Source organism: Tachysurus fulvidraco, chromosome 11 (genome assembly GCF_022655615.1).
Source record: "Tachysurus fulvidraco isolate hzauxx_2018 chromosome 11, HZAU_PFXX_2.0, whole genome shotgun sequence".
Lineage (NCBI taxonomy): Eukaryota > Metazoa > Chordata > Actinopteri > Siluriformes > Bagridae > Tachysurus > Tachysurus fulvidraco.
In genome coordinates, this window is record NC_062528.1 from 6,029,977 (window position 1) to 6,054,596 (window position 24,620).

The following is a 24,620-nucleotide window of genomic DNA, read 5'->3' on the forward strand; positions in this document are numbered from 1 at the left end:
ATTGATCTCACACTTAGGAATAAAAAAAAATGTAGGACTCAAGAAAAAATATTTTTGGTATCTAAAACCGACATAAATTAAACTGGATACTAAGACAAATAAATTGCATGTGCATGGATTATTATATAAAATAAATTCCACAGACTTTTATTTTGTTATAAAATAAAATGCCTGGGACTTTTCCAGGAAGTGAGCTACCGGTGTATGTCTTTCATCCACACTGGCAGGAGGACTGAATACCCTGTTTAAAGCAAGTGGAAGCTAAAGGTATGATTTCTAACGCTGTTATAATAAAGATTAAACTCTAAAATAAGTGGTTTTAATTCTCCATTAGTTCTCACTTGACTGTTATTTATTTCTAGCCTTTTAAAGCTGTTACGTAATGAATTCTAATACAATTAGTAGTGTTAGCATGTGAGCTAGCTGGCTAGTTAGCTAACCAGCTAGCTGTGTCGGAGCTAACTGACGTGTCACACCGGTGGCTTTAACTGCGACACGTGATTGTTGTGGACGTGTGTTAGTGTAGATGATATTTAAGACTACTGGTAGCTTTTAATTGACCTGACGTGTGAGAGCAAGCTGGACGACTTAGCACAGGAAGCCGGTTAGCTTGTATGCTAATGGGAAGCCTCTGTGATGATACAGCTGTCATGGACAGTGTTGGAAGCTCAAGGACTCAAGAAGCACACTAATGAGCAGGATAGTATACAAACCTGCCACACAGTATGAAACAGTAGAGCTTTTAAATCAATCCCAATCGAGTGTTTAAGTAGTGTTTATCAGTACCCTGGTTAAACAAACACATTTCACTATGAGTGTTTATGAGGAAACTTGTGAGTGCACTTTGCTTTTTGCTCTTCTCAGCTGTCTTGTGTAATCTTATCTCTGCTGGGATTAGGGCTGGGTGATAAAACAATAACGTTATGTATCGCGACAGACACGTGATCGATATTAATAAAAAAAACGTGTTCGACAAACGTTCGATATTATTCATTTATTTTTTTTTTATTTTATTTTTTTTCGGGAAAAAGGGAAATGTAATTTTTATTACCGTTCTTTTAAGTTCTTGATCGGATATTTTATTCTTCGTCGGAAGAAAACAGAGGTTGTGAAGCATGTTTGGTTGCATTAACAAAGGCACTCACTCTCTGGTAACCTAGCAACGTAGGGAGTGACACTCTAACAGCCAATCGTGTAACAGTATCAGGTTTGGTTGCGCCATATCGTTATCTCGTGCTGGATTCCTGTTCAGTAACCCGCGACTGATCAGCAGAAAATGAGCCGCAGTGAGCGAGGAAATTGTAAATAAAAGAGGAAAAGTCAGCTACTTTTTCATATTTCTGCAGGTTTTATATGTCAAACAATGTTACTGTAGTGTATCAGGTTTGTTTTTTTTTATATTACAGATGTATCTCAGTCTACCTCAGTTTTGTTTATGTTTACAAAACACTGCACATATTTTACACACTTTATTCACCAGAAGGTGAACAGCTAATGAACTCCCTAGCATTAAACTTGCACTAAATTCTCAGGTTTCTAAAGTCTCTATGTTTATAATTAACACATTGCACTATTTTATTACACTTTATTAAGCATTTCTTACATTTTCTGTCATTTTGCACCTTAAATGTTAAGAGAGAATTGTTAAGTGTTCATTGTGACTTTAGACTTATGTTTACATTTTAATTGAGTTTTCCTGGTTGTTGTTGACATTTCTGTCTAAACAACTGAGGGGATTATGATCAGAAGAAGGTTAAGTTTAAAATAAAAATGTAATATATTTTTATCCTTGTCCTTATTTTAAATGGGTCATAAAAAATATCAATATTATCAATATCGACCAGTTTTCAGCCATATCGCCCACCTCTACCTGGGATAGAGTTTAAACTGGGGACGGTGTGTTGGATCACTGACTCAAAGGTGACCGACGTCAACACGTATCCAACAAAGAAGTAAAAAATAAATAAAATCTGTTTTGGTTTCGATTCTCCTCAGGTGTTCGGAGCCATGGCTGAAACTGCGGAAGATTGTGAGTTTCCACAGAGGCGACTCGGAACTAAAGAGAGCCGCAACGGCAATTTTAAAGGTCAGTATAATGGCAAGGAAGATTGACATCCTTGTCATGCTGAAAATTTCCAGTTTTACGGGTCAATCGTGAACTGTAGCTACCAGCACTATGTGTAGATAAACAGCCTTGGGTGTTTTTGTGTGTTTTTCATGTCAATACTGATTTACCGGCTTATCTTTTCCGTCGTTTTCCAAGTGACATCCACTTTCTATATGCATTTTTGTTGCACTTTCACTTTCAGCACGTGTACGTGTTCCTTGTTCTCAGCATTTGGTCAGTCGAACCCCTTCAACTTCAATGATTTGCCTTAGCTACCCTCTGAGATGTTAAGCAGACTAACGTAAAAAATGACTTTTGCTTGTTCAAGAAGATTCTTTCTTTCTTTTTTTTTCCTCTCATTTTTCGCTTTTGTGCCCATTTTAATCTACGCAACTTTGCAACCCCAACTATATAAAGGTTTCTACTTTATTTGGAAAGCTGCTTCAAACATCATACATTACAGACTTGAGGAAGGCTTTGTCTTTGTTACAGTCTGTGCGTGTAAATCCAAACTTTAAATATTCCACACTGTACTTTACTTACACAACCATTCTCGTGTTTTTTCTACTGACAACATGTCTCTTCTAAAAGATGAAGCTGCTTTTAGAAACAAAGAATGATTCGTCCACTTAACGCTGTAATTTATGTTTAACTCTTACTGTTTACACATAAGTAACTCTGACACTTTATGTATTATATGACAATAGTGTTACACTATTAATTGTTTTAAATAATTTCCTTTAAAAAATCTGTCTGTCTATTTGTCTGTCTGTACCTGTCTGTCTGTCTCTCTGTCTGTCTGTATCTATCTATCTATCTATCTATCTATCTATCTATCTATCTATCTATCTATCTATCTATCTGTATCTATCTATCTATCTATCTATCTATCTATCTATCTATATATATATATATATATATAAAATGTTAGAAGTCACACAAAGCCACCACAAACCCCAGGTTTAGAATCCCTGCTCTGTGGTTGTAATGTTGACCCTAGCTGTTGGTTGAAATGCACTGGATGACGTGTGATCTCTCGTGTTCGCATCAGATATGTCAGTCAGAGAACGACGGCAGCAAGAACGAGAAGAGCGTCTCTCTCTGGTGCTGTGGAAAAAGCCTGTCCAGACGCTGCAGTATTCTTTCTTAGAGACACTCATCACTTTAAAGGAGTGGACCTGGAAGTAAGCTCCTTGATCTTGGTTGTATTTTTCATGATGTTTGGGAATGTCCAGGGTTAAAGCATAAACGTTCATTTCCTTTAGATTTCTCCCGATCTGGTCCATAACCTAAAAGTTGTATTTTTTTTTTTCCCTCACAAGAAAATGATTAATAAATATTATTAAATTGTATCATATTAACCACATTACATAGTTCGATTTTAATTGAATATTTTGATGATTCCAGAAAAAAAACACACACAAAACAAAAAAACGCATTTAATTTAATAATTATTAAACTGAAACTTAAATCAGTGGTGTTCACTTACTACAGCTCTCCTTACATTAGGTGAACTTTGATATGTCAGTCTGAAACCCTGCCCCGATCCCACCCCCGATCCCACCCCCTTATCACAGAGCAAGTGAGAAAACACATTGCCTGTAGATGACCTACAACACACAAAGGGATCTGCATCCATAACAGCTGATACAAATCCATATTTAAGTAAACATTGTAAACTTTTGCTTTTGCTTTCTCACACTTCCTCTCGGACATGTATCTGTTTCTAACTAAGACTACTGTAATCCGTTAATAGTCAGAAAGCAGAAGTGTACAGACGTGTGTGTGAGACAGTGATCAAAATTAGATTTGTTTTTCATCTAAAGGGTTAAAGCTGTAAAGATTAGTATCGGGTATAAAGACTTTTGTTTGGAATGTCTTCAGCACATCATTAGTCTCTTCCGTAGACTGGAGTGGTGATTAAAATGAAATTATACAACAAGCATAATAACAAACACAAAATGCATAAAAATACCCCTCACCACGGTCTTAGTCCACTGACGTTTGTAGAAATTGTGACTTTCAAGAATTGATTGTCTTTCAAGTTCGTGGCTTTTTTTTCATTTATTTTTATTTTTTTGTTAAAATACAGAAGGCTTCATTGCACTATTTGATCGCTTATCGTTACATACAGTACTATGCAGAGAGTGCATCAGAATCACCTGTAGGAATAAACCCATATTTTAAGCATGTCGTAGGCGCTTCTTCTGTCTCATCACTGGGCCTTTTTTCAACGTTGTGAAGTAATTTTCTGTTTAACTTGGTGAAGTAATGCAACTACTGCGGTGGTGCATTAACTGGAAAAATAAACGCACACGTTAGAACGTCTGTTAAACCTCTGTCAGAATTATGTAACACACACAAAATGGTTCTGTTGTGTGTGTGTGTGTGTGTGTGTGTGTGTGTATGTATATATATATATATATATATATATATATATATATATATATATATATATATATATATATATATATATCCAAATATTTTGAATTACATTTCATTAATTAGTCCGTGTCAAATATTTATATTTCCAGAATTTTCCAGAAGTAAAGAAAGTGACATATAGCCAAAGACATGATGAAGTGTGTCAGGGATGATCAGCAAAAACTCCAGAAGGATTGTCAAAACTCGTTATTAACTCGATTATTTTATTGACTACAGTTTGAGTAAAAAATAAAATAAAATAATCATAATATTTCCCTGAATTTTAGTTCCTAAAATATTTGGTTTGTCCTCTATTTGGTTTTAATGACTGCACTTGAGATGGAATTCCTCAGCGTGTCGTCTCCTGGAAAAGATTAGACACGAGGAAAGTCTGATCTTTTCTACAAAGCAGTTAAGCTGATAAATATCACAAAATTCTATATATTTAAATAGGGACCTAAAAATAATGTGGAATGTTGAATAATACAATATTATCCAAATACACACACATGCGTGCGTGCACACACACACACACACACACAATATTCCACTTGAAGTTTATATTCGTGATATTGAGAATTTACTTTGTTTTTAGATTCATCAGTCTGACAATAATCATTAATGTTTATATAAACAAAATTATTCTCTTTACTTCAGAAAAAAATTCAATGTGAAATTTCAATGTGCCAGATTTTGGACCTGACTGTATATCAACAACTTTTATATTTAGACTCCTGGGCCTGTATTCACAAAGATTCTAAGTCTAATTCTGTCTGCAGTGATTCAGGACCAATCTGAGTAGCTCTGAGAAAGGAAAATATAACACATTTTATCTTAGAGAGGAGGCGGGGCTTAACCCCGTTACTAGGTATGACACCAGGTATAACCCCGTTACTAGGTATGACACCAGGTATAACCCCGTTACTAGGTATGACACCAGGTATAACCCCGTTACTAGGTATGACACCAGGTATAACCCCGTTACTAGGTATGACACCAGGTATAACCCCGTTACTAGGTATGACACCAGGTATAACCCCGTTACTGGGTATGACACCGGGTATAACCCCGTTACTGGGTATGACACCGGGTATAACCCCGTTACTGGGTATGACACCGGGTATAACCCCGTTACTGGGTATGACACCGGGTATAACCCCGTTACTAGGTATGACACCGGGTATAACCCCGTTACTAGGTATGACACCGGGTATAACCCCGTTACTAGGTATGACACCGGGTATAACCCCGTTACTAGGGATGACACCGGGTATAACCCCGTTACTGGGTATGACACCGGGTATAACCCCGTTACTGGGTATGACACCGGGTATAACCCCGTTACTGGGTATGACACCAGGTATAACCCCGTTACTAGGGATGACACCAGGTATAACCCCGTTACTGGGTATGACACCAGGTATAACCCCGTTACTAGGGATGACACCAGGTATAACCCCGTTACTAGGGATGACACCAGGTATAACCCCGTTACTAGGGATGACACCAGGTATAACCCCGTTACTAGGGATGACACCAGGTATAACCCCGTTACTGGGTATGACACCAGGTATAACCCCGTTACTGGGTATGACACCGGGTATAACCCCGTTACTAGGGATGACACCGGGTATAACCCCGTTACTAGGGATGACACCGGGTATAACCCCGTTACTAGGGATGACACCGGGTATAACCCCGTTACTAGGGATGACACCAGGTATAACCAAGGTGATTGGTTGTTTAAAAAAAAATTGGAGCACTTTTAAAATCTGGTGTATTATAAACTCTCACTTTGTCTCTATGTTAAGATATTTAAGGCTTTATCGTGTAGGGATTACGTTCGTGACCGAAGAGATTAGAGATGCTCTAACATCTGTACGTTACTAATGTAATAAATGTAAACATCTGACACAGAGCAGAAATGTCATAGAGACAAATTATATTATTTCTGCCTCTGTTTTCAGAGTCTCAGAGATGTTATTGTGTCTCTAAATGCCACAGCAGCAGAATGTGTGTGTGTATAATTTCTGCACTGTGTTTGAGATGTTATCTTTAATATGATCGATCACAAAATAATCCCTACACGATCTAATCTGTATCATTTTAGTAACTCTCTCTCATTATTAAATATTGTATACGATACATTTCTTCTCCCTCGTCACCTTTCAGCCATTTTCTCCTCTGATAAAGAAACTCTTTAAGCCTCTTAAATGTCATCCTCTCTACTCCTAACACTTTTTGACCTTATGAGATCTTTTAAGGATTAAGATGCTTTGTGAATAACTTTTTATCTTTACCATGATGTTCTCTTTAATTTTAAGTGGAAACACCCACATTTCTAAGAACTTCCTAAGACTAACCCTAGGTGAAACACTTTACACAAAGAATTTTCATGAGTTCAGGCTCTGGTCTCTGATCGCCACTCACACACCACACAGATGTGTATGATGACACAAGGAGTGGAAAAGTCTCTAAACATGTTCCACAAATGTACATTTCACTCCCTCGTTTACACAAAGTACAATTTTGTAAATGAAACTGCTGTTTTGTTGCAGCAAATGAAATGTCATTTCACTTCCTCAATGAAGATTTCTACGAAACATAACGTCCTCCACCCTTAGACTTCCTCATGGAGAAGAACAAAAGATAACAGTTTTTCCGCTGTTACAAGGCACCGACACAGGAGGGCACAGAAACGTCTTTTTTTTTCTTTTTTTTTTCTTTCTTTTTTTCTTTTTTTCTCCTAAATCTCCTTCGAGAAAACGTCACCACGTTAATGATTTTATACATCGACACATGAAGTTCTTATCCAGCTGAGATTCTCGTCAGTATAAAGAACGACTGGTTAAAAGTTTGTAGGATGTTTAAGATGACTGGTTTCAGTCTGAAGTAAACATCCTACAAACTTTTTAACCAGTCGTTCTTGAGATTTCGAGATACTGACTGATATTGAATCACTTAAGACGGTCAAGGTCACAATAAGGTCAAAATTCGGAAATAGTTTTTTCGACATTTTCCTTCCTGACTGAAGTAAACTTTAAGGATATTTCACACATACGAATATGCAATCATAAAAAATGTTATTTTATTATCATTAGCAATAATGGGGGAAAATCAAGCTTGCTTTGTGGTAGACATCAGGTTCTTTTTTTATTTAATTTTTTTTAACTGTATTTTTGTTTGTTTTTTCCTTTTTTTTTACTTTTTTTTTTTTTAACATAAATTGTTTATTATTAGGCTTTATGGGGTTTATGTGATGCTTTGGCTTTACAAGTCCTTATACAAGTAATTTTAATAGAAACGGAGAAACGGTAAAGCTGTGCTTTATTTATTTATTTCTTTTTGTTATAAATGAAATAGTCAATTCCTTCTGCCCAATCAGATTCGAGAACAGGAGACGATATGATGGTGAAGTACAGCTCTATAGCTTTTATTTAAATGGGAGCACCAGACTGTTCAAAGGGTTTTCACACTATGTGAGATGGAAAAATACCCAAATAAAAAAATAAAAAAAAACAATCACACACCTCACAAACGTAGCATTTTAACAGTGAAGTAAAAATTAGGCCAAAATTGCAGACATTTTTCTCTGAGAATAACAGCAGCAGATGAGCCATATGGGATCTATGCAATGATCAGTGGTCATTATGGTGTTTTTAAGATCTCCTTCTGAAAGCTGTGCTAAAAGACATCCTGCTCTTTTTTGTCATTCTTCTGTAAATCGAGATTTAAAAAAATTAATTGAGAAATACTAAAGTCTATCAGTGTGTGTCCGATTTGTCCAAATTATTTAATAATACTTGTATATCTGTTAAATATACTTATTAGGCATGTCACTGAAATATTTCTAATTATCACATTTTACTCTTGTCTTACTCTGTTATACTCTTACTTAATAAGCCCCAGTGTCAAATTTTTAACATTTTATAAATAGGATTGTTCATCATTCTGATTTAGATTTGTGTTCTGCGATGGTTAGAAGAATCAGAGGTGTTTATATTAGTGATTATTGTTCACTGGGTTTACAAATTCTGGGGGAAAAGGACTGGGGTTTTGTTTTTATTATTATTATTATTTTATTTTCCGGTTAAATTGAATAACATTTATTTCTTTATTTATATAATAATAACAACAATATGTATTTTATATAATAATTATAAATATATATATTTATATATATTATTATTACTGTTATTATTATTATTATATGTATGTGTTTATTCATTTATATATATATATATATATATATATATATATATATATATATATATATATATAAACACACACACACACACACACACACACACACACACACACACCTATTTATTTATTTATTTATTTATTTATTTATTTATTTAGTGATATTATTTATAATATTATAGTGTTTCAACGAGATTCATGGGATGTGTGGATTCTTCAAAAAGTGGGAATTTCTGTCGGTTCAGAAATGACCGAGACGTTTGAATACATCTGGATTAAATGTAATAGAAATTCACAGCGTATATACAGTTATGTTTAGTGTGTAAACATTATCTCTCTCTCTGTCCATAGGCTCTGGTACAGAAGATATTCAGTGTTTTTCGTGCTTGTGCTTTTTTCAGTCTTCACAATGGCCTACTCAATAGAAGGATCTCATCAAACGGTGAGATTTTCATATCCTCATCAAACAAGTGCACTTTTTTATTTTTCTGTACTTTTACCGAACGTATTTACGTTCCCCTCCATGTCCGTGATTTATATTTTTACTCCGCTGCAGTTTTGCTTTCTTTATATATGACTTTTATCACGAAAACGTTATCGTACGTGTGATATTTCTTTCTTATCCCACAGCTCTGACTGTCACTCCAGCCTTAAATCAAATCATACCATACCATCTATAGTAACAACCAGAGGTGGACCAAGTACAAAAATCCTGTAAAGACAAATTTAAGACATTCAGATCTTTTATAGTACCTGCTTTTATTTGTACTCAAGTGTCCAAAGTAAAAGTAGAGATTTTTGACACAGCACAGTCTCAGTGTGTCTGTCAGCCATAAAATCATTATATTTACAGCATTTGGTTGAAGTGCTTTTGAAAACTATATCATTCAAAACATCTATACTGGTTTACATTATTGTTTCCAGTTGAAATTGTATGTAATAAGTTTAATTAAGAAGAAAATGTTATTCTCTGTGAGAAAAGGCGAAAGTTTTTTCTTTTTTTCCCAGTAAGTTGGAATTTGAAATTAAATCAATCCCTCATTTCTGTATTTATATAACACCTTACAGCAACCTAAGTTGAACCAAAGTGCTTCACAGCATTAAAAAAAACATAATAATAAATAAATAAAATAAATATCAAACAATAACAGTTACAATAAAATAGCAAAACCAAGACAATTATTATAAACCAAAAGCTATTCTAAATATTTTAAAGAATCCACAGAATCCACCCTTTTTTATGTATTTTATATATATTTTATTTTAACTATAATGCACAACATATTTGTGTATATTCTGTAGTATATAGAGAAAGAAAGATAGATAGATAGATAGATAGATAGATAGATAGATAGATAGATAGATAGATAGATAAATAGATAGATATACTGATTCTTTTGGGGGATTTTTTTTTCTTGTTCAGACTATTTATAAATAAATGATCTACATAATCATGAAGGCTACAGACTTTACAGTCTTTGCTTCTAGGTTATTAAGTATTTTTATGTTGAATGACACAAGCGTGAAGTTAAAATAGTTCTTGGTTATTTTTCATCTTTTTATAGAAGCATCCGGTGACACGTATTCCCACTCAAATGTGGTGATTAAAAATAAACTGTATTCATGCTTAATTACTGAGGCGAAACATTTCATTATCTCCAACATGCACTGCATAGAAGAAGAGATTTTGTACAAGAGTAATGTTTTTGTAAGATTTTTAATTATGTATTTATTTATTTATTTACAACTTTTAAACAGGACTTAAAACAATTGAAAGGCATATTGTTTTGAATTGAATTATTTTTCAGTTTGAATTTGTCCTGATTTTCAGCCTATTTAATTTTCTCCTGCTTATATATTGTTTATATAATATAGTATCATGTCTGCGGCCAACAGAATTATATTTCTGCTTCTGGGGCAGGATTTTTAGGAAATTTTTTAATAGGAATTTTTTTTTCTGCATTTTTATTTAATTAAAATTTTTTATTTTATTTTTAACAACAATAATTGTGCTAACGTCTGTAAACAGTGTTCAAACGGGTCATGTTGTTACCGAATACCAAGAAAAGTTTTGTATACGTTTCCGGTAAATCGGTATAAAAGTTGCAAAAAGAAAGAAAAAAAAAAGGAGTTCTTTAATAAAGTCGTAATGACTTGTGTTTCAGTTCTATTTATTTGAATAAGTTGGACTTCTCAAATAAACTTGAAAGTGTTTCCATGGTGATGTTTTCTGTCAGGTGACATTTTATTTAGTGTTATTTAATAAAAAATTATTATTATTTTTTTTTGAAGGAGTCTAAAATGTTTGCAGATTCTCGCTAATATGACAAGCTGCTTTTCTTTATTAACTTTTAAATAGAGGGAGAAAAAAAATCGACAGAGAGGCCGCCGAGGGGAAAGACTGATAGCTGAGAGAAGCAGTGAACTAAACATTATGTTTAAAATTCCTCCAGATAAAAAGTGTCATTCTTTTAATAAATGGGAAAATATATGCAAAGTAGGTGGTAGAACAAAAAAGGAAGACAAGGCTTGAGGTCTCCTGTAAATGCTGTTACAGGAAAATACTCTGTCAACACCAGCGGAAACAGATCACACCACATCATCTTTGAATTATTTTTTTTTCTTATCAAAGCAAATTCCTTACACATCACACACTGTATGTATTTATGTACACAAATCTAGTTCGATCTGCTTGCTTTAGTCTTTCCTCACTCTAAAAATCAACCTTTTTTTTTTTTGCTAGCTTTGTACTGTACATTTTGTTCCTCATCATTGACATTGTTTGTTGAAAGAGATATTTTGAAATAATCTTTTTTTCCCCCTCTTCTGTTTTTAACCCTGCAGTATGTACAGCACTTGGAGAAGCAGATCCTTTGGTGTGCCTACTGGGTAGGCTTGGGGATTTTGTCGTCGGTAGGCCTCGGCACAGGCCTTCACACTTTCCTTCTTTACCTGGTGAGAAAAGCAGAAATAAATAAATAAAAACATACTAAATGATCAAAATATGTTAAAATTGGTTTTTATATATATATATATATATATATATATATATATATATATATATATATATATATATATATTATATATATAAATAAATTTTTTTTGGTTCAGGCATATTGACAAAACTAAGTGTTTATTTTTCTGATGGATTTCAGCCAGAGAACTAACTAACTAAATAACTAACTAAGTGATGCGTCACAGGCAAATATGGAAGTTCCCCATATCAACTGCCAGCTCATCCAAAAATAGCTAAAGTGTCGCATGTCAGTGTAGCTTTTTTTTTTTTTAACAGCAAGTAGTGAAACCTCCATTGTCAGATTTGACCTTTCTTTCTCTCTTTCTCTTTGTCTCGCTCTCTGCTCTGTCTTTCTCTCTCTCTGTCTCTGTCTCTCTTTTTCCTTTCCTTTCTTGACCCTTATTTAGAATATGCACATGTTTCTAAACAGCTAGATATGAAATGATCGTACGCACTGTTTCAGTACAAGTTTCTCAGGCTCTGCTTCTCACGGTGTGTCGTGCCTTACGATGGAATGACGTACTCATCGGCACTTGAATCAGATTCATCAGACTTCTGGTCAGCTCTGATGAAGTCATCACCGACACAGTAATGACTCGAGCTTTCTGACAAACAGGGATGTGAAACTGCTAGTGTGGTGTGGTTTTTCAGTCTAGCCCATCAGACAAGAACACTGTGTTTTCCTTGCCTATGAATTTGACCAAATCGGTTTGTGCTGCGGGCCTTTAATACTAGGAGCTGGAAAAGTTTGCTCTCTCGCAGTACCGGATGAACGTGTCGCTGTTTAAACATGAGGCAGCAGGCTAATAAAAAAGAAAAAAGAAAACAGCTGAAGATTAAGCATGTGTAATATTTCTGCTGAGTGTGTAATCGCCTGTGCATGTTTTTAGGATTTGAGCACAAACACTTGTTCATGTAGCAGAGCGAAGTGACCTCATGCCTCATGTCTGGGAAAGCAAAGTTATTTTAACTCTCCCAAGTGTTCGGTGTCACCTGATCCGGCTCTTCCAACTCGTCTGCGTCATCACCCCATGGTGAGATCATCTTCGACCTGTGACTTGATCCGAGGCTCTCTTGACTCCGTAGCCGAAGCGGCGCTGACCACAGGCATTCCTCAGCTTCAGCAGGCATCTGAAGCACGAGTGTCTGAGGACCAACAGCATGCCTGAGTGGCTTATCCCGTTCCAACAAAGTTCGCTAACACACATTCCCTCCATTGTCAGTTTTCCTGAAATTCTTTAGCTTGTTTTAATAGCACCCACACCCTCTTATATGGAGGTGTCAAGCTGACAAGTGAAACCGGAAAAGAGAAATGGAAAAAAAAAAGCTTGTCATTCCAACCAATCCCCGATAAGCCGTCTGATCAAAAATGACCAACTGTTTAAACAGGTGAAACGAAGGACTTGGAAGAAAACCTGAGCCGTTACTCAATCTTTTAGATAAGATCAGACAGCCTTGCTTTATTAGATCTAATAGTGACTAACACACTGACTACTACTGCGCAAATGAATGTAAAAAGAGATGAGATTAAGACCTTTTACTAATCCTCTGTAGGGGAAATTGAAGAAGGTTTGTTCTGATTTTACAGATCTGCCTTGGAAAATTTCAAAAACGTAAACTGAAATGCGAATACAAAGTCAGGAGGGAACATATCAGGACTGTAAAACATCCCAAATGGATTGGTAGGATGATTGATAGTTGCTTTATATGAGAGCATGTTGAGGAGAACATGAAAATAGTGTCAATTTTGACTGTTGACCAATAAAATGTATTGAATTACTAAAAAAGAAAAAAAAAAAGTGAAACAATCTAGAAATAAAAGATACAGATTGCTGCCTGGTCACATGCCTGAAATGACTTGAGCAAAAAAAAATGGTAGTTAATGAAAGTTGTAACTTTTTACTAATGGTTTAAAAAAAAACCCACAATCTTAAACCTAGTGAATCAGTGTTAATGTATTTATTGATAGAGACTCCAAAGCACTTTTGTACATCATCCTGGATAAGGGCTTCTGCCAGATGCCATAAATGTAGTTTGTGGTCTGAATTAATACAGACCAAGGAAACCGATAGAGTTCCTCTTCTCGCAGAAATGTTCGAGCCCTCGACCAAAAATCATCGCTGAGACGTCAGAGTCGTGTCCTCGAATCCAGTCTAAACGATATTACTAAAAAGTTAAATAATAAATTGCTCATGCGCAAGAGAGCAGGAAGGTTATATGACCGTGTTACACCGAACTTCGTTTCCTCTATTCCTCTTTATCAGGAAATAAAGGACACAGGAAATAGTTTCAGCTTATACCTGTGTGTACAACACTTATACTCATGTACAACACTCGGTCAGTTCATCCGTCAGCTGGCCTGTTAGATTTGGACGTCATGTATCCTGTAGTTTCAGAATCGAGGTGCTTTTTAAAGGTTATAAAACATAGGCGTTACATTTAAACATACAAACCAAAAAAAATTAGTTTTGTGAACGGCAGTAAGAAGTAAGGCTGCTTATTATTATTATTATTATTTAAGATTGTTAAATCTTCCAGGAAACTAAGAATAAGAGAGGAAAAAAAAACTCCTGGATCCAAAAGCTACATCTTCCAGACACCCAGGCTACTGTTTAGTCCACTTTTTAAATGTGGAGTTTTATTCCCCTCTTTTTTTTTTAATTTGAGGTCTCATTTTGGTTGGTTTGGATGTTTTATTGCACCTCACATGCAACTGATTTTGTTTCTACTATTCAGTAGTTTCATTGTCTGATGTTCTTCCATTTCTGAAGAATGGATTTTCTTAATGGTTGGTCACGGTTCCTCAAAACACTTTCTGTTCCCTTCTCTAGCCATGTAAAATGTCAGTAACCTTGACCCTTAACTGCTAACGGCAAACTGTTTGTCCGTTCGAGCCCGTCTGAACTTTTCAGCTCATAAATAAGTCTAAGTAAAAGTAACCTTTAATGTAGAAGTGGTTCCTAATATTTAGGCTATTAAATAAACATGGAACTCTGTACACGACGGTTCATCCAGGAACCAAGATGAAAACTTTCGTCTTTCAGTCAATTGTATGTTTTAAAATGGTTGTCTTGAGCTTATTAAATGGTGAGTGGGGCCCCAGCTGGGGGTGGTCTCCTCACGGTGGGGTCGGAGCAGACTGACCAGTGTGTCATGAGTTTGCAATGCGTTTGAACCGTGGTGGCTTTGTATATGAAACGCTCCCCTACCAAGATTCCCCAAACACACACACACACTCTTTACTGGACATCACAGACTTAATATAGCATTTTTTTGTCTTGGTTGATTATGTTTAGTCTACTGGTTAAATACTTTTGTGAGCAATGCATTACCTTTTACTTCCCTTGTCTGCGAGTGCCATGGCCATGCCAAGTACATTGCGTGAGTCTGAGTTTAATAAAAGACAGTATGTCTATGGGAAGTGTTGTCTTCTTAGAGAGGTTACAGTGCTGGTGATGCATCATAAAAGCCAGTTGTTATGATTGGTGCTGTAGTCTGATTAATGCGCTGGAGACTTGTACCTCAGACTTCTCCCCCTTTATTATCTTCACATCTTAATAAAGTCTATTGCTTTCATCTCGGTTGATGTGCACATTTTTTTTGTACAAGAGGAAAGAACAGGAAAAGGCTTACAGTCATGATTCTTATCTATGCAGGGCCCACACATAGCCTCTGTCACACTGGCTGCGTACGAGTGCGGCTCTGTGAACTTCCCCGAGCCGCCATACCCGACTCAGATCGTGTGTCCAGATGAGACGGGGGTCGAGGACAGCGTGTCCCTCTGGACCATCATGTCTAAGGTCCGGCTAGAAGCCTGCATGTGGGTGAGTGCTACTTGAACACGTTTAATCACCTTCCGTCTTTTACATTTAGTCCACACTCATCAAAGCTTGACTAGACACACATGACTGGAGAAGTTGGAGTGTGTTACAGTGAAATAACGTCCAACAGAAAGGACATCAAATGAAATGAATCAATTCACAAAAACACAAAACAGCAAACGAAAAAAAAAATTAAAAAACAAAAATAAAATAAACGGACGAAGCAATAACCACATTCCTAAATCGGGTTTAAAAATGTCCATTGAGGGAGTGCGATTATAAAGGCGGGTATGATGGCCCATAAACTGCAACACAAAAGGACTGGTCATCTTTAAACCTCAGAACCACTGAATTGTTATAAGCATCTGGATCCTCTGCAGAAGGTCATGGAGAAAAAGAAGAAGAAAGGGTGAAAGGAGGTCAGAGGTATAGCTTGGTGCCATGCTGTGTGGAGACTTAAAATAAAACCTTCAGCTCAATCCTGTATTTGACTGATAGCTTGGGAAACGAGGTCAGGGCAAGAGAGATGCTTTCTCACGTTCTGGTGCCGCCCAGGAGACCAGGAGCTGAATTCAGGACACGGTCGTCTCGTGGAAAGGGAATTTCAGTTACCATATGAAATTAAAGCATGAACAGCTTTTTCTTGGTAACTCAAAATGAATTTAACTTTTTTTTGTCACATTTTGGGTCAAAAACATAATTTATTTATTTATTTTTGCATTAGCTATGAATATTATTTGATGGGGAACATCAGATTCAACAATAGAGCTGGTCAATATAATGATTATATTATTTATATAATACGCTTTTCTGTCTCTTTTTTTTTTTTAAATAATTTCACATTCGGGAAAGAAGGGATTTGACTTCAAATTATTGTATATTCTATTATCGATAATTAAATATATTCGCTTCCTTTTCCTTCCGTGTTTGCAGACGTTAAATAAAAGTTGCAACAAACACGATTAAAAGTTTATTTTCAAATGTAACACAACAATTTTCTGGCAGCCAACCGTAATATTTCCAAAGAAAATTCTTCAAATATTGTGTAATGATAATTTTCCCCATATGGCCTATGAATGAGAGACAGTGAATGAGAGAATTTAAATCAGCCTCTTTTTTTTTTTTTTCTTTTTTTTTGTTGTTGATGGTTTTGTTTTTATTAGTCATATTTAGACTCATTTCGAATGAATCGTTGATTAAAAGTTTGACTTATTTTCGTACCTATGTATTACGCAGGGAGCTGGTACAGCTATCGGAGAACTCCCCCCATACTTCATGGCACGAGCGGCCCGTCTGTCTGGATCTGAACCGGATGATGAGGACTATGAGGAATTTGAAGAGATGCTGGAACAAGCCGAGAGCGCGCAGGTGAGGAATGCGTTCATCATGACACATGCACATTGCACAGTTGCAAATGTGCTCATTGGCTTGTGTTCTAATGTTGTTGTTGTTGTTGTTAATGATTTTTTGAATTTCTCAAAGTAGTCAGCAGCTGCTTTAACTGTATATCAGTCTTGTTTTTGCATCATCAAATCAGTCTCTGAATGAGTCACAGGATGTGTTTTGATCATGCTGCAGTGTACATTGAAGCATTTAGCAATAGCAGTGAGCTCGGGAACATTGTGGCTTCCTTGTACATTGGAATTAAGTAGTTCTTCAGGCATTCCACTGCACCCTGTGGACTTTTTTTTCTTCTAAAGTTTTTTTTTTTTCTCCTCCGGACATGAAGGTGCTAATCCCCCCTTTAGACATCAGGTTATTGGATCCTGTCAGCTTTCTGATAGATCTCGGTGACTACCTCAGTGTTGTGGTTTACTGCTCCTGGTCATGTGACCACTTCTTTGAAAACCCCTCCCTTGACTTCCAGTAAACCCTTTGAGCTGCGGGTGACTCATAATGAGCGCTTCCTTTTAATTATGTGCCGTTAGTGTCTGAGTGGACCTCACGTGGACTGTTCCTTTCACCGGCAATGTTTTAATTGCTTAAATGCTTAAAGCAGGATTCAGTGTGGTACCTTTCAGCAAATGCTGTTTCAGCAAAAAATCTCCCTCCTTTCACCAGTGTGCTAGGAGAGTCTAAAATAAACAATTTCATTCAGTCATCTGTTTCAACACACTGTAGTCTGAAAGCAGCTTTTTTTTTTTTTTCTTTTCATTTCAGTGCTCAACATTGTGCATTTTGCTTCATTCTGCCTGAATAAATTTAGGTGTGTGTGTGTATATATAATATAGACATGTGTGTATGTATATACATATATATGTATATGTATATAATATAAATAGATGGTACAGTGTATATATACGTGTGTGTGTGTATAATATATATATATACACACACATACATATATATTTTATATATATATATATATGTGTGTGTGTGTGTGTGTGTGTGTGTGTGTGTATATACACACACATACTTATATATTATTGTTTTTATATATATACACACACACACACACGTGTATATATACACTGTACCATGTATTTATATTATATACATACGTGTGTGTGTGTTTGTGTGTGTGTATATATATGTATATATATATAAAAAATTGGTACATTAATGGTACAGTGTATATAAAATATAAATTAATTTTATATACACTGTACCATTAATGTACCATTTTTTTTTAAACATGTAAATGGTCTTTTGCTCTTTTTAGGACTTTGCATCCAGAGCAAAACTCGCTGTACAAAACATGGTTCAGAAAGTTGGATTCTTGGGAATCCTGGCCTGTGCCTCAGTAAGTATTTTCTCTTCTTGATATAAGCTCTGTGAATATTTTATTCATATATACAAACATGTAAATACACAAACACACACACTACATTCACATCTATGTGATCAGAGGATCGGAACCTGAAGGTCAGTTACACTGTACACTAAAAACATTTGGGTTTGACATCAGAAGTGGAGAAAGAGACAAAAAAAATTTGGAATGTGCTTTTCTTTTTTTTCTTTTTCTGGTAAAAAAAAAAAGAGAAAGAAACCACAGTTATACCAGACATCAAACAATTTGGCCAAGGAAAACATTGAGAAACGGTGAGAGCCCAGAGGGAAAAACCCCCAAAACAGCAGTCAATGACATCAACACCAACCTTCACAGGGAGAAGGAATCACAATCCAAGACTTTGAGAGCAGAAGGCTATAGTATAAGATGTAAACTATTTATCAACAGTAAGAATCAGAAAGCCAGAGTGAAATTCACAAAAGAAATAAAGAGCTGAGCAACAAATGGTTTGGAACCAAGATTAACCTCTACCCAAGCGATCGGTGATGGAAAAGCCAAAGTGTGGAGGGAGAAAGGATCTGCTCACGATCATGGTTAGTGTCAACGCTTGTGTTTGCATGGAACCTTCTTCTTTAACAGACTCGCTAATCATTATTGATGATGATGATGATGATGATGATGATGATAAGTCATAATGGTAGCAGCAGAATGAAGTCTACAGTCTATAGAGAAATGCATCCAATCTGATCCAAATCATTCTGCCAATACAACAAAGCACTTCATCAGTGGGAAAAATGGGCGGGTTCTGGAAACTGGAGAAATCAATCACAAGGTTTTAACCCAACTGAGCGGCATTTACTTCATCCACTGAAGAGAACGCTAAAGAGTGAAACCCCCCTGAAACGAGCAACTTAAAGGACTGTGGTACGAGTCTAGAAAAGCGTCACAGAAGACAATCGCGACAGATCGTTGATGTCCGGATTGATCCAGTTATTGCAGCGGATATGCATCCATATATTTAGTGTTATTTCATTTTTATTTACAAGTCTGTCTGTTCCTGTACTTTTTGCTTGTGTAAAAAACAAATGACCTGTATTCTAAATTGGTTTAGAAATCTAGGTATGAAATCTAGTCCTTGAGAAATGATTTCTATTCATCTCCGGTGTCACCCAAAGGAGGACGGGTTTCCTTTCGAGTCCTTTTGGTTCCTCTCAAGGTTTCTTCCTTAAATTGTCTCAGGAAACTTTTTTCTGATTTGCTCCCAAATTATAGTAATAATAATAATTATTATTATTATTACAATTTATATTTGGAATGTATATATTGTTGTAATGCTGCTGTGTGACACCTGCTAGTTTTAAAAGCTCTATAGATATCAGATAAAAAAAATAATAAATAATAATAATTAAAAGAAACAGGCAATAAAAGATAAAACTCTGATATCGGCCCATATTTATTATTCAATCTCGAACCCAAAAAGAATTTCCTTCCCAGTACTTTCTGAGGGGAGAGCATACATATTTATGTGTATATACTATATACTAACTGGCCACTTTATTAGGAACACCTGTACTGGTTGCACATTCATACGGTTAACCAGTTAACCTACGAGAGCTTCAGTTAATGTTCACATCAAACGGGGAAAAGATTAATGTAATGTCAGAGTGTTTGGATTATACTTCATTCAGAAACTGCTGGTCTCTCGGGATTTTTTTACACACGACATTCTCTAGAGTTTACACAGAATGACGCAACCAAAAAAACCCATCCATTGAGCAGCAGTTGTGCAGGCGGAAACGTCTCGTTGATGAGCAAGATCAGGAGAGGTTGATAAGACTGATCTGAGCTTACAGGAAATGTAAAGAATCACTCTTTACACCTGTGGTGAGCAAAAAGGGCATCTCAGAATGCATATGTCAAACCTTGAGGCGGATGTGCTGCTGGTGGCTTTTTCGGCATTTGTCAACCAGTAACTGAGTTTACGGTGAGGTGAAAAAGCTCGGCTTACCAAAAATGAGACAGGAAAAAAGCTCAGGGTAGTCGAAGCTTGTGAAGTGCATGATCGAGCAGGATTGCAGGTGTTTCTATTAAACTGGCCAGAGAGTGTGTACTTTTTGTATGCACACACAGTTTCCAGAGAAACAGGATGTTCTGGATGAATTTACTTTACTTTTCAGCTGTTTAAGCAATGTATATTCTAGTACAGCTGATTTCTCTGAAATCTTGTGTTTCTCTGGAACATTTTGTACTAAGTTTAATTTATTTATGTTTTTTTTTAATCGTTAGATATGTTTTCTTAGATATATATGAAAGAAGATTATAGAAGTATGATTTTATGTTTAAAAAAACAACAACAACAAACTGCTAGTATGTTCACTTGCGAGCAGTACGGACCCAATGCAGAGATTTACTCGAAATCCCACAATGCACCGTGCAGCCGCTTTCCTTCCGCACCGTCAGCAGTGTGACGTCTTACGGTGACGTCAGACTTAACGCAGAGAAAAAAAGTGTGATAAGATAGTGCGAGTTCTATTTAAGGAAAGTGTGAGTTCTGTTTAAGGAAGGTTTACAAAGTAAATACTCATCACTGTTATGACACAAATCTGTTGACAAATCTCCTAATCTGAAGAGAAAAAACAGCTTTTCTCACTGTGGTAATTAGTTAAAAGAGCAGCAGAAAACGAAATAATGCAGAAATTTCTTAAAAAACTGTAGGTCTTTATTTATAAGAAAAGATCGTTATTTATCGATTTTTTTTTTTACCTTTTTTTTATTGATATTTTAATAAAAAAAATTTTTTTTAAATCTGTTCAATAAAATAAGTTTTTGTTAGTCTGTAGATTAGATTCACATAATAATAATAATAATAATAATAATAAGAAGAAGAAGAAGAAGAAGAAGAAGATGATGATGATGATGATGAGGAGGAGGATGTTTTAAAATCATTTAGTCAAAGGGATTTATAAAACTGCAGTCATCAGACATTAAGTGTGTTAAATTTTTGTTCATTTTAATAAATCCATTTTTACTTTAGAAATGAATTATTAATGATTTTTACTTTGTATTAAAGCACTGTACAAATCGACAAATCCTCATTTTAAACATTTAAAAATTCATCACATTCTGAGGTCTGGATTGTTTTTTTGTTTTGTTTTTTTGTTTTGTTTTTTAAGTCCAAAATCTACACTAAAGTAAAAGGTTTATTTTGTGTATATCTGTGTAATAATAATAATAATAATAATAATACATCTGTACAATTTTTGATGCACCAGAATGGTTGAACTTTATTGGTGTACATGTAGAAATGCCCATGAAATCCAGTTATTAATTCTAGGAATTAATGATTTTTTTTATTATTATTATTTCTACAATTAAATATTTTAAAGAGCTCAGATGACTGGGTTAGAATTCATATGTTTTAACTGTTTGTTTAATTTTCTATTATTTATTCATTTTCCTATTTAAATCCACTGCCAGTCAGCAGTGATTATAGTTTATAGTATTACAGTATTACAGCACTGTTATAGTTTAGTTTTAAACTAAAAACATAGTTTAGTTTTCTACTAAATAGCGAAAATTTGAAATCTGAAAACCTGATCAAGGAACAAGTCCAGAAGTATAAATGAATCGAATAATGTTTACTATTAATTGTGGAGTGAATCGGAAAGAAATTGTAGGAAAATGATTTGATTTGATTGGAACATTGTAAATCTAATTTCACACAAAAAAAGATAGAAATTATTTGAATTTGATTATTTTTAATGAAACCCTTGTATTTGTTTTGTCTGGTTGTGTATTATATATAAAGTTTGAACAGATTTCCTCCCTCGTCAGGTGTGATCCACTTGTAATAAAGCACGTATTTAGTTCTGCAGAAATTTTACTTAAGACTAGTTTTTATTTTTTATTTTATTAACTAATCATGATTTAACATAAAAAAAAATCTTCAGTCGCAGATTTACAAATATTATGGACTAGATACATCAGTTTTTTGTTTGAATGAAAGCTCAGCAGTTGGTGTATTTCCCTTCGTTTGTGTAAAAATGGATGAAATGAAAAAGTAAAATTGTTTAACTGCTGAATTCCCCCTTTTTTCTTTTCTTTAATTTACTGATTATAAATTTGCTCTTTCACTTTTTTTTCACTATTAATCCATAATTTAGAATACAGACTGTACCGATTCTTTAGGGTTTAACAGCAGATTGTGGAGTTTGTAAATCATTTAAAACTGGTTCAGGTTTATAGAACTGCCTGTAAATATTGTGCATCATAAAGTACCTTTGGTCGATGATGTAAAGGACGATGAAAAATAAAAGATTTTTGCCTCTTATTTCATAATTTGCTTGCACCACTCACTCATTTATAAATAGGTACAACGAATTCTTTCATTTTGAACATTTTTGTTAGAGACTTTTTCTCTTTTTTCGAATGTTTGTTTTGGAAGTTTGAATATCATCCTTAAAATCAACATTATTTTTTTCTTTAGTAAAAAATATTAAGCTTTATTTTTTTTGGTTTAAAATAATGATGGTGATTATTATTATTATTATTATTATTATTATTATTATTATTATTATTATAAATAATGTAAATGTATCTAAACCATGATTTTCACAAATTTGAGCTTCCACACAAAATTTGTGTATAAATATAGAGCAAATAAATCTTAACAAAAAAAAAGTATATATATTTGTAAATGTTAAAGAAATCTTTCTCAAACCCAATTACATTTTTGTTTCCTGTTTGTTACAGGATGATTCTCTCCGTTTATTTTTTTCTGATATCTGAGTCACTATATTATTCACGCATTTTGTCCCAGTTCTGATCCTGAATATCATCTTAAAACCAGCTCTCAATATATAAAAGAATTTCTTTTTTCTTTTTCCTCCCTCAGATCCCAAATCCTTTGTTTGACCTGGCTGGGATTACGTGCGGCCATTTTCTGATCCCATTTTGGACATTCTTTGGAGCGACACTGATTGGAAAAGCAGTTATCAAGATGCACATTCAGGTACAATGAACACCGAAGTGAACTGAGTTTATTTAGATAATTTATTCTGGTTATTATTATTATTTTTTTTAGTTTTGGTTAAGTTCCTAAATCACACGTATATGTAGTTAGCGCATTGGATTTTCTTTCTTTTTTTTTTCTTTTTTTTTTTTTTTTAGTACAATGGTGTCCATTTAAGCTTTAATAACCACGGAGATCACAACTGACCATAAAGGAGGTCTGATACTATTCCTAATTTCCATGACTCAAGTCTGACTGTTGGAAGCAGAAAGGCAGGTTTTGTGCTGAGTAACGTCGAGTCTTGAATAGGACTAGAAAATGGACGTCCCTGGAGGTGCATGCGAGTCATCATGGCAGCACTAAGCTTGTCAGGCGGTGATCTCACTGCTCTTTCTGGGAGCATGTTTCAGCATCTCCTGAAGACAAAGACAGCTTGAAGCATTTCCTTTCCTAGTCATGTTAGTTTGACCCGAATCTTATCACTCACGCCCTTTATTCACTGTCTGAAATCCTCTTTGCATCTCATTTTTCCATAGAAACTCTTTGTGATCATAACGTTCAGCAAGCACATAGTGGAGCAGATGGTCTCCCTGATCGGGTGAGTAATAACGCATTCATCGTTCTCTTGGAAAAAATGGTGAAATCATGGAAATCCATGAGTTTGAATCATGTTGGAGTTCCCAAAATTAGGGATCGGTCTTAACAACAACAAAGATTAAAACCGTGTTGAAGAATGTCATTAAAATAGTAACATGTCTACAATATTATTGTATTTGTTTAATACAGTGTTCAACAGAATGATGATGAAATAGAATATTTCATATATTTTAATAGAAAACTTATTTGTAAAAAAAAAAAAAATAATTAAGAAAAAACAGCAGTGAGCCTCTTACAGTGGAGTCTAAAGATAATGAAGAAGCTTCTAGACCTTAGTTCACTTCTCCAGGATTAACTTTTAGGCTTTATTATTTTTTTTTTCTTTCTTGATCTGAACCAACTTTTTTTTTTCTTTCATATTAGACCATATTAGCTGATCCTGAATATCAGCTTGGTGCCATTTCTAAACATGTAAATGTGCTCTTTTCTCTTTTATGGTATAACAGTATTGTGTTCTAGCTTTCTCCAGAATTAGCATACGAATGAGCAGAAATCAATATATAAATAATAATAATAGTAATAATAATAAACAGCGGTGAGTCTCTTCCAGTAAAGTCTTAAAAAGCATGGAGAAACTTCTAGATCGTAGTACACTTCTTCATACAGAACATTTTAAATGCTCTTTAAAAAAAAAAAAAAAATACAGTTAT

The 24,620-nt window shown here is 34.8% G+C and overlaps 1 protein-coding gene across 1 annotated transcript in view; it reads left to right on the forward strand.

The window, feature by feature from the left end:
* The first annotated feature begins 160 nt into the window (after positions 1-160).
* vmp1 (vacuole membrane protein 1) overlaps positions 161-24,620 on the forward strand; it is a 33,545-nt gene continuing 9,085 nt past the window's right edge. Inside the window, exons 1-10 of the mRNA XM_027171378.2 lie at positions 161-267; positions 1,996-2,086; positions 3,159-3,291; positions 9,086-9,176; positions 11,579-11,689; positions 15,407-15,574; positions 16,808-16,939; positions 18,234-18,314; positions 23,197-23,313; positions 23,850-23,911. Coding sequence (XP_027027179.1) covers positions 2,008-2,086; positions 3,159-3,291; positions 9,086-9,176; positions 11,579-11,689; positions 15,407-15,574; positions 16,808-16,939; positions 18,234-18,314; positions 23,197-23,313; positions 23,850-23,911 — 974 coding nt within the window. The 5' untranslated portion in view covers positions 161-267; positions 1,996-2,007. The remainder of the gene's footprint in view (positions 268-1,995; positions 2,087-3,158; positions 3,292-9,085; positions 9,177-11,578; positions 11,690-15,406; positions 15,575-16,807; positions 16,940-18,233; positions 18,315-23,196; positions 23,314-23,849; positions 23,912-24,620) is intronic.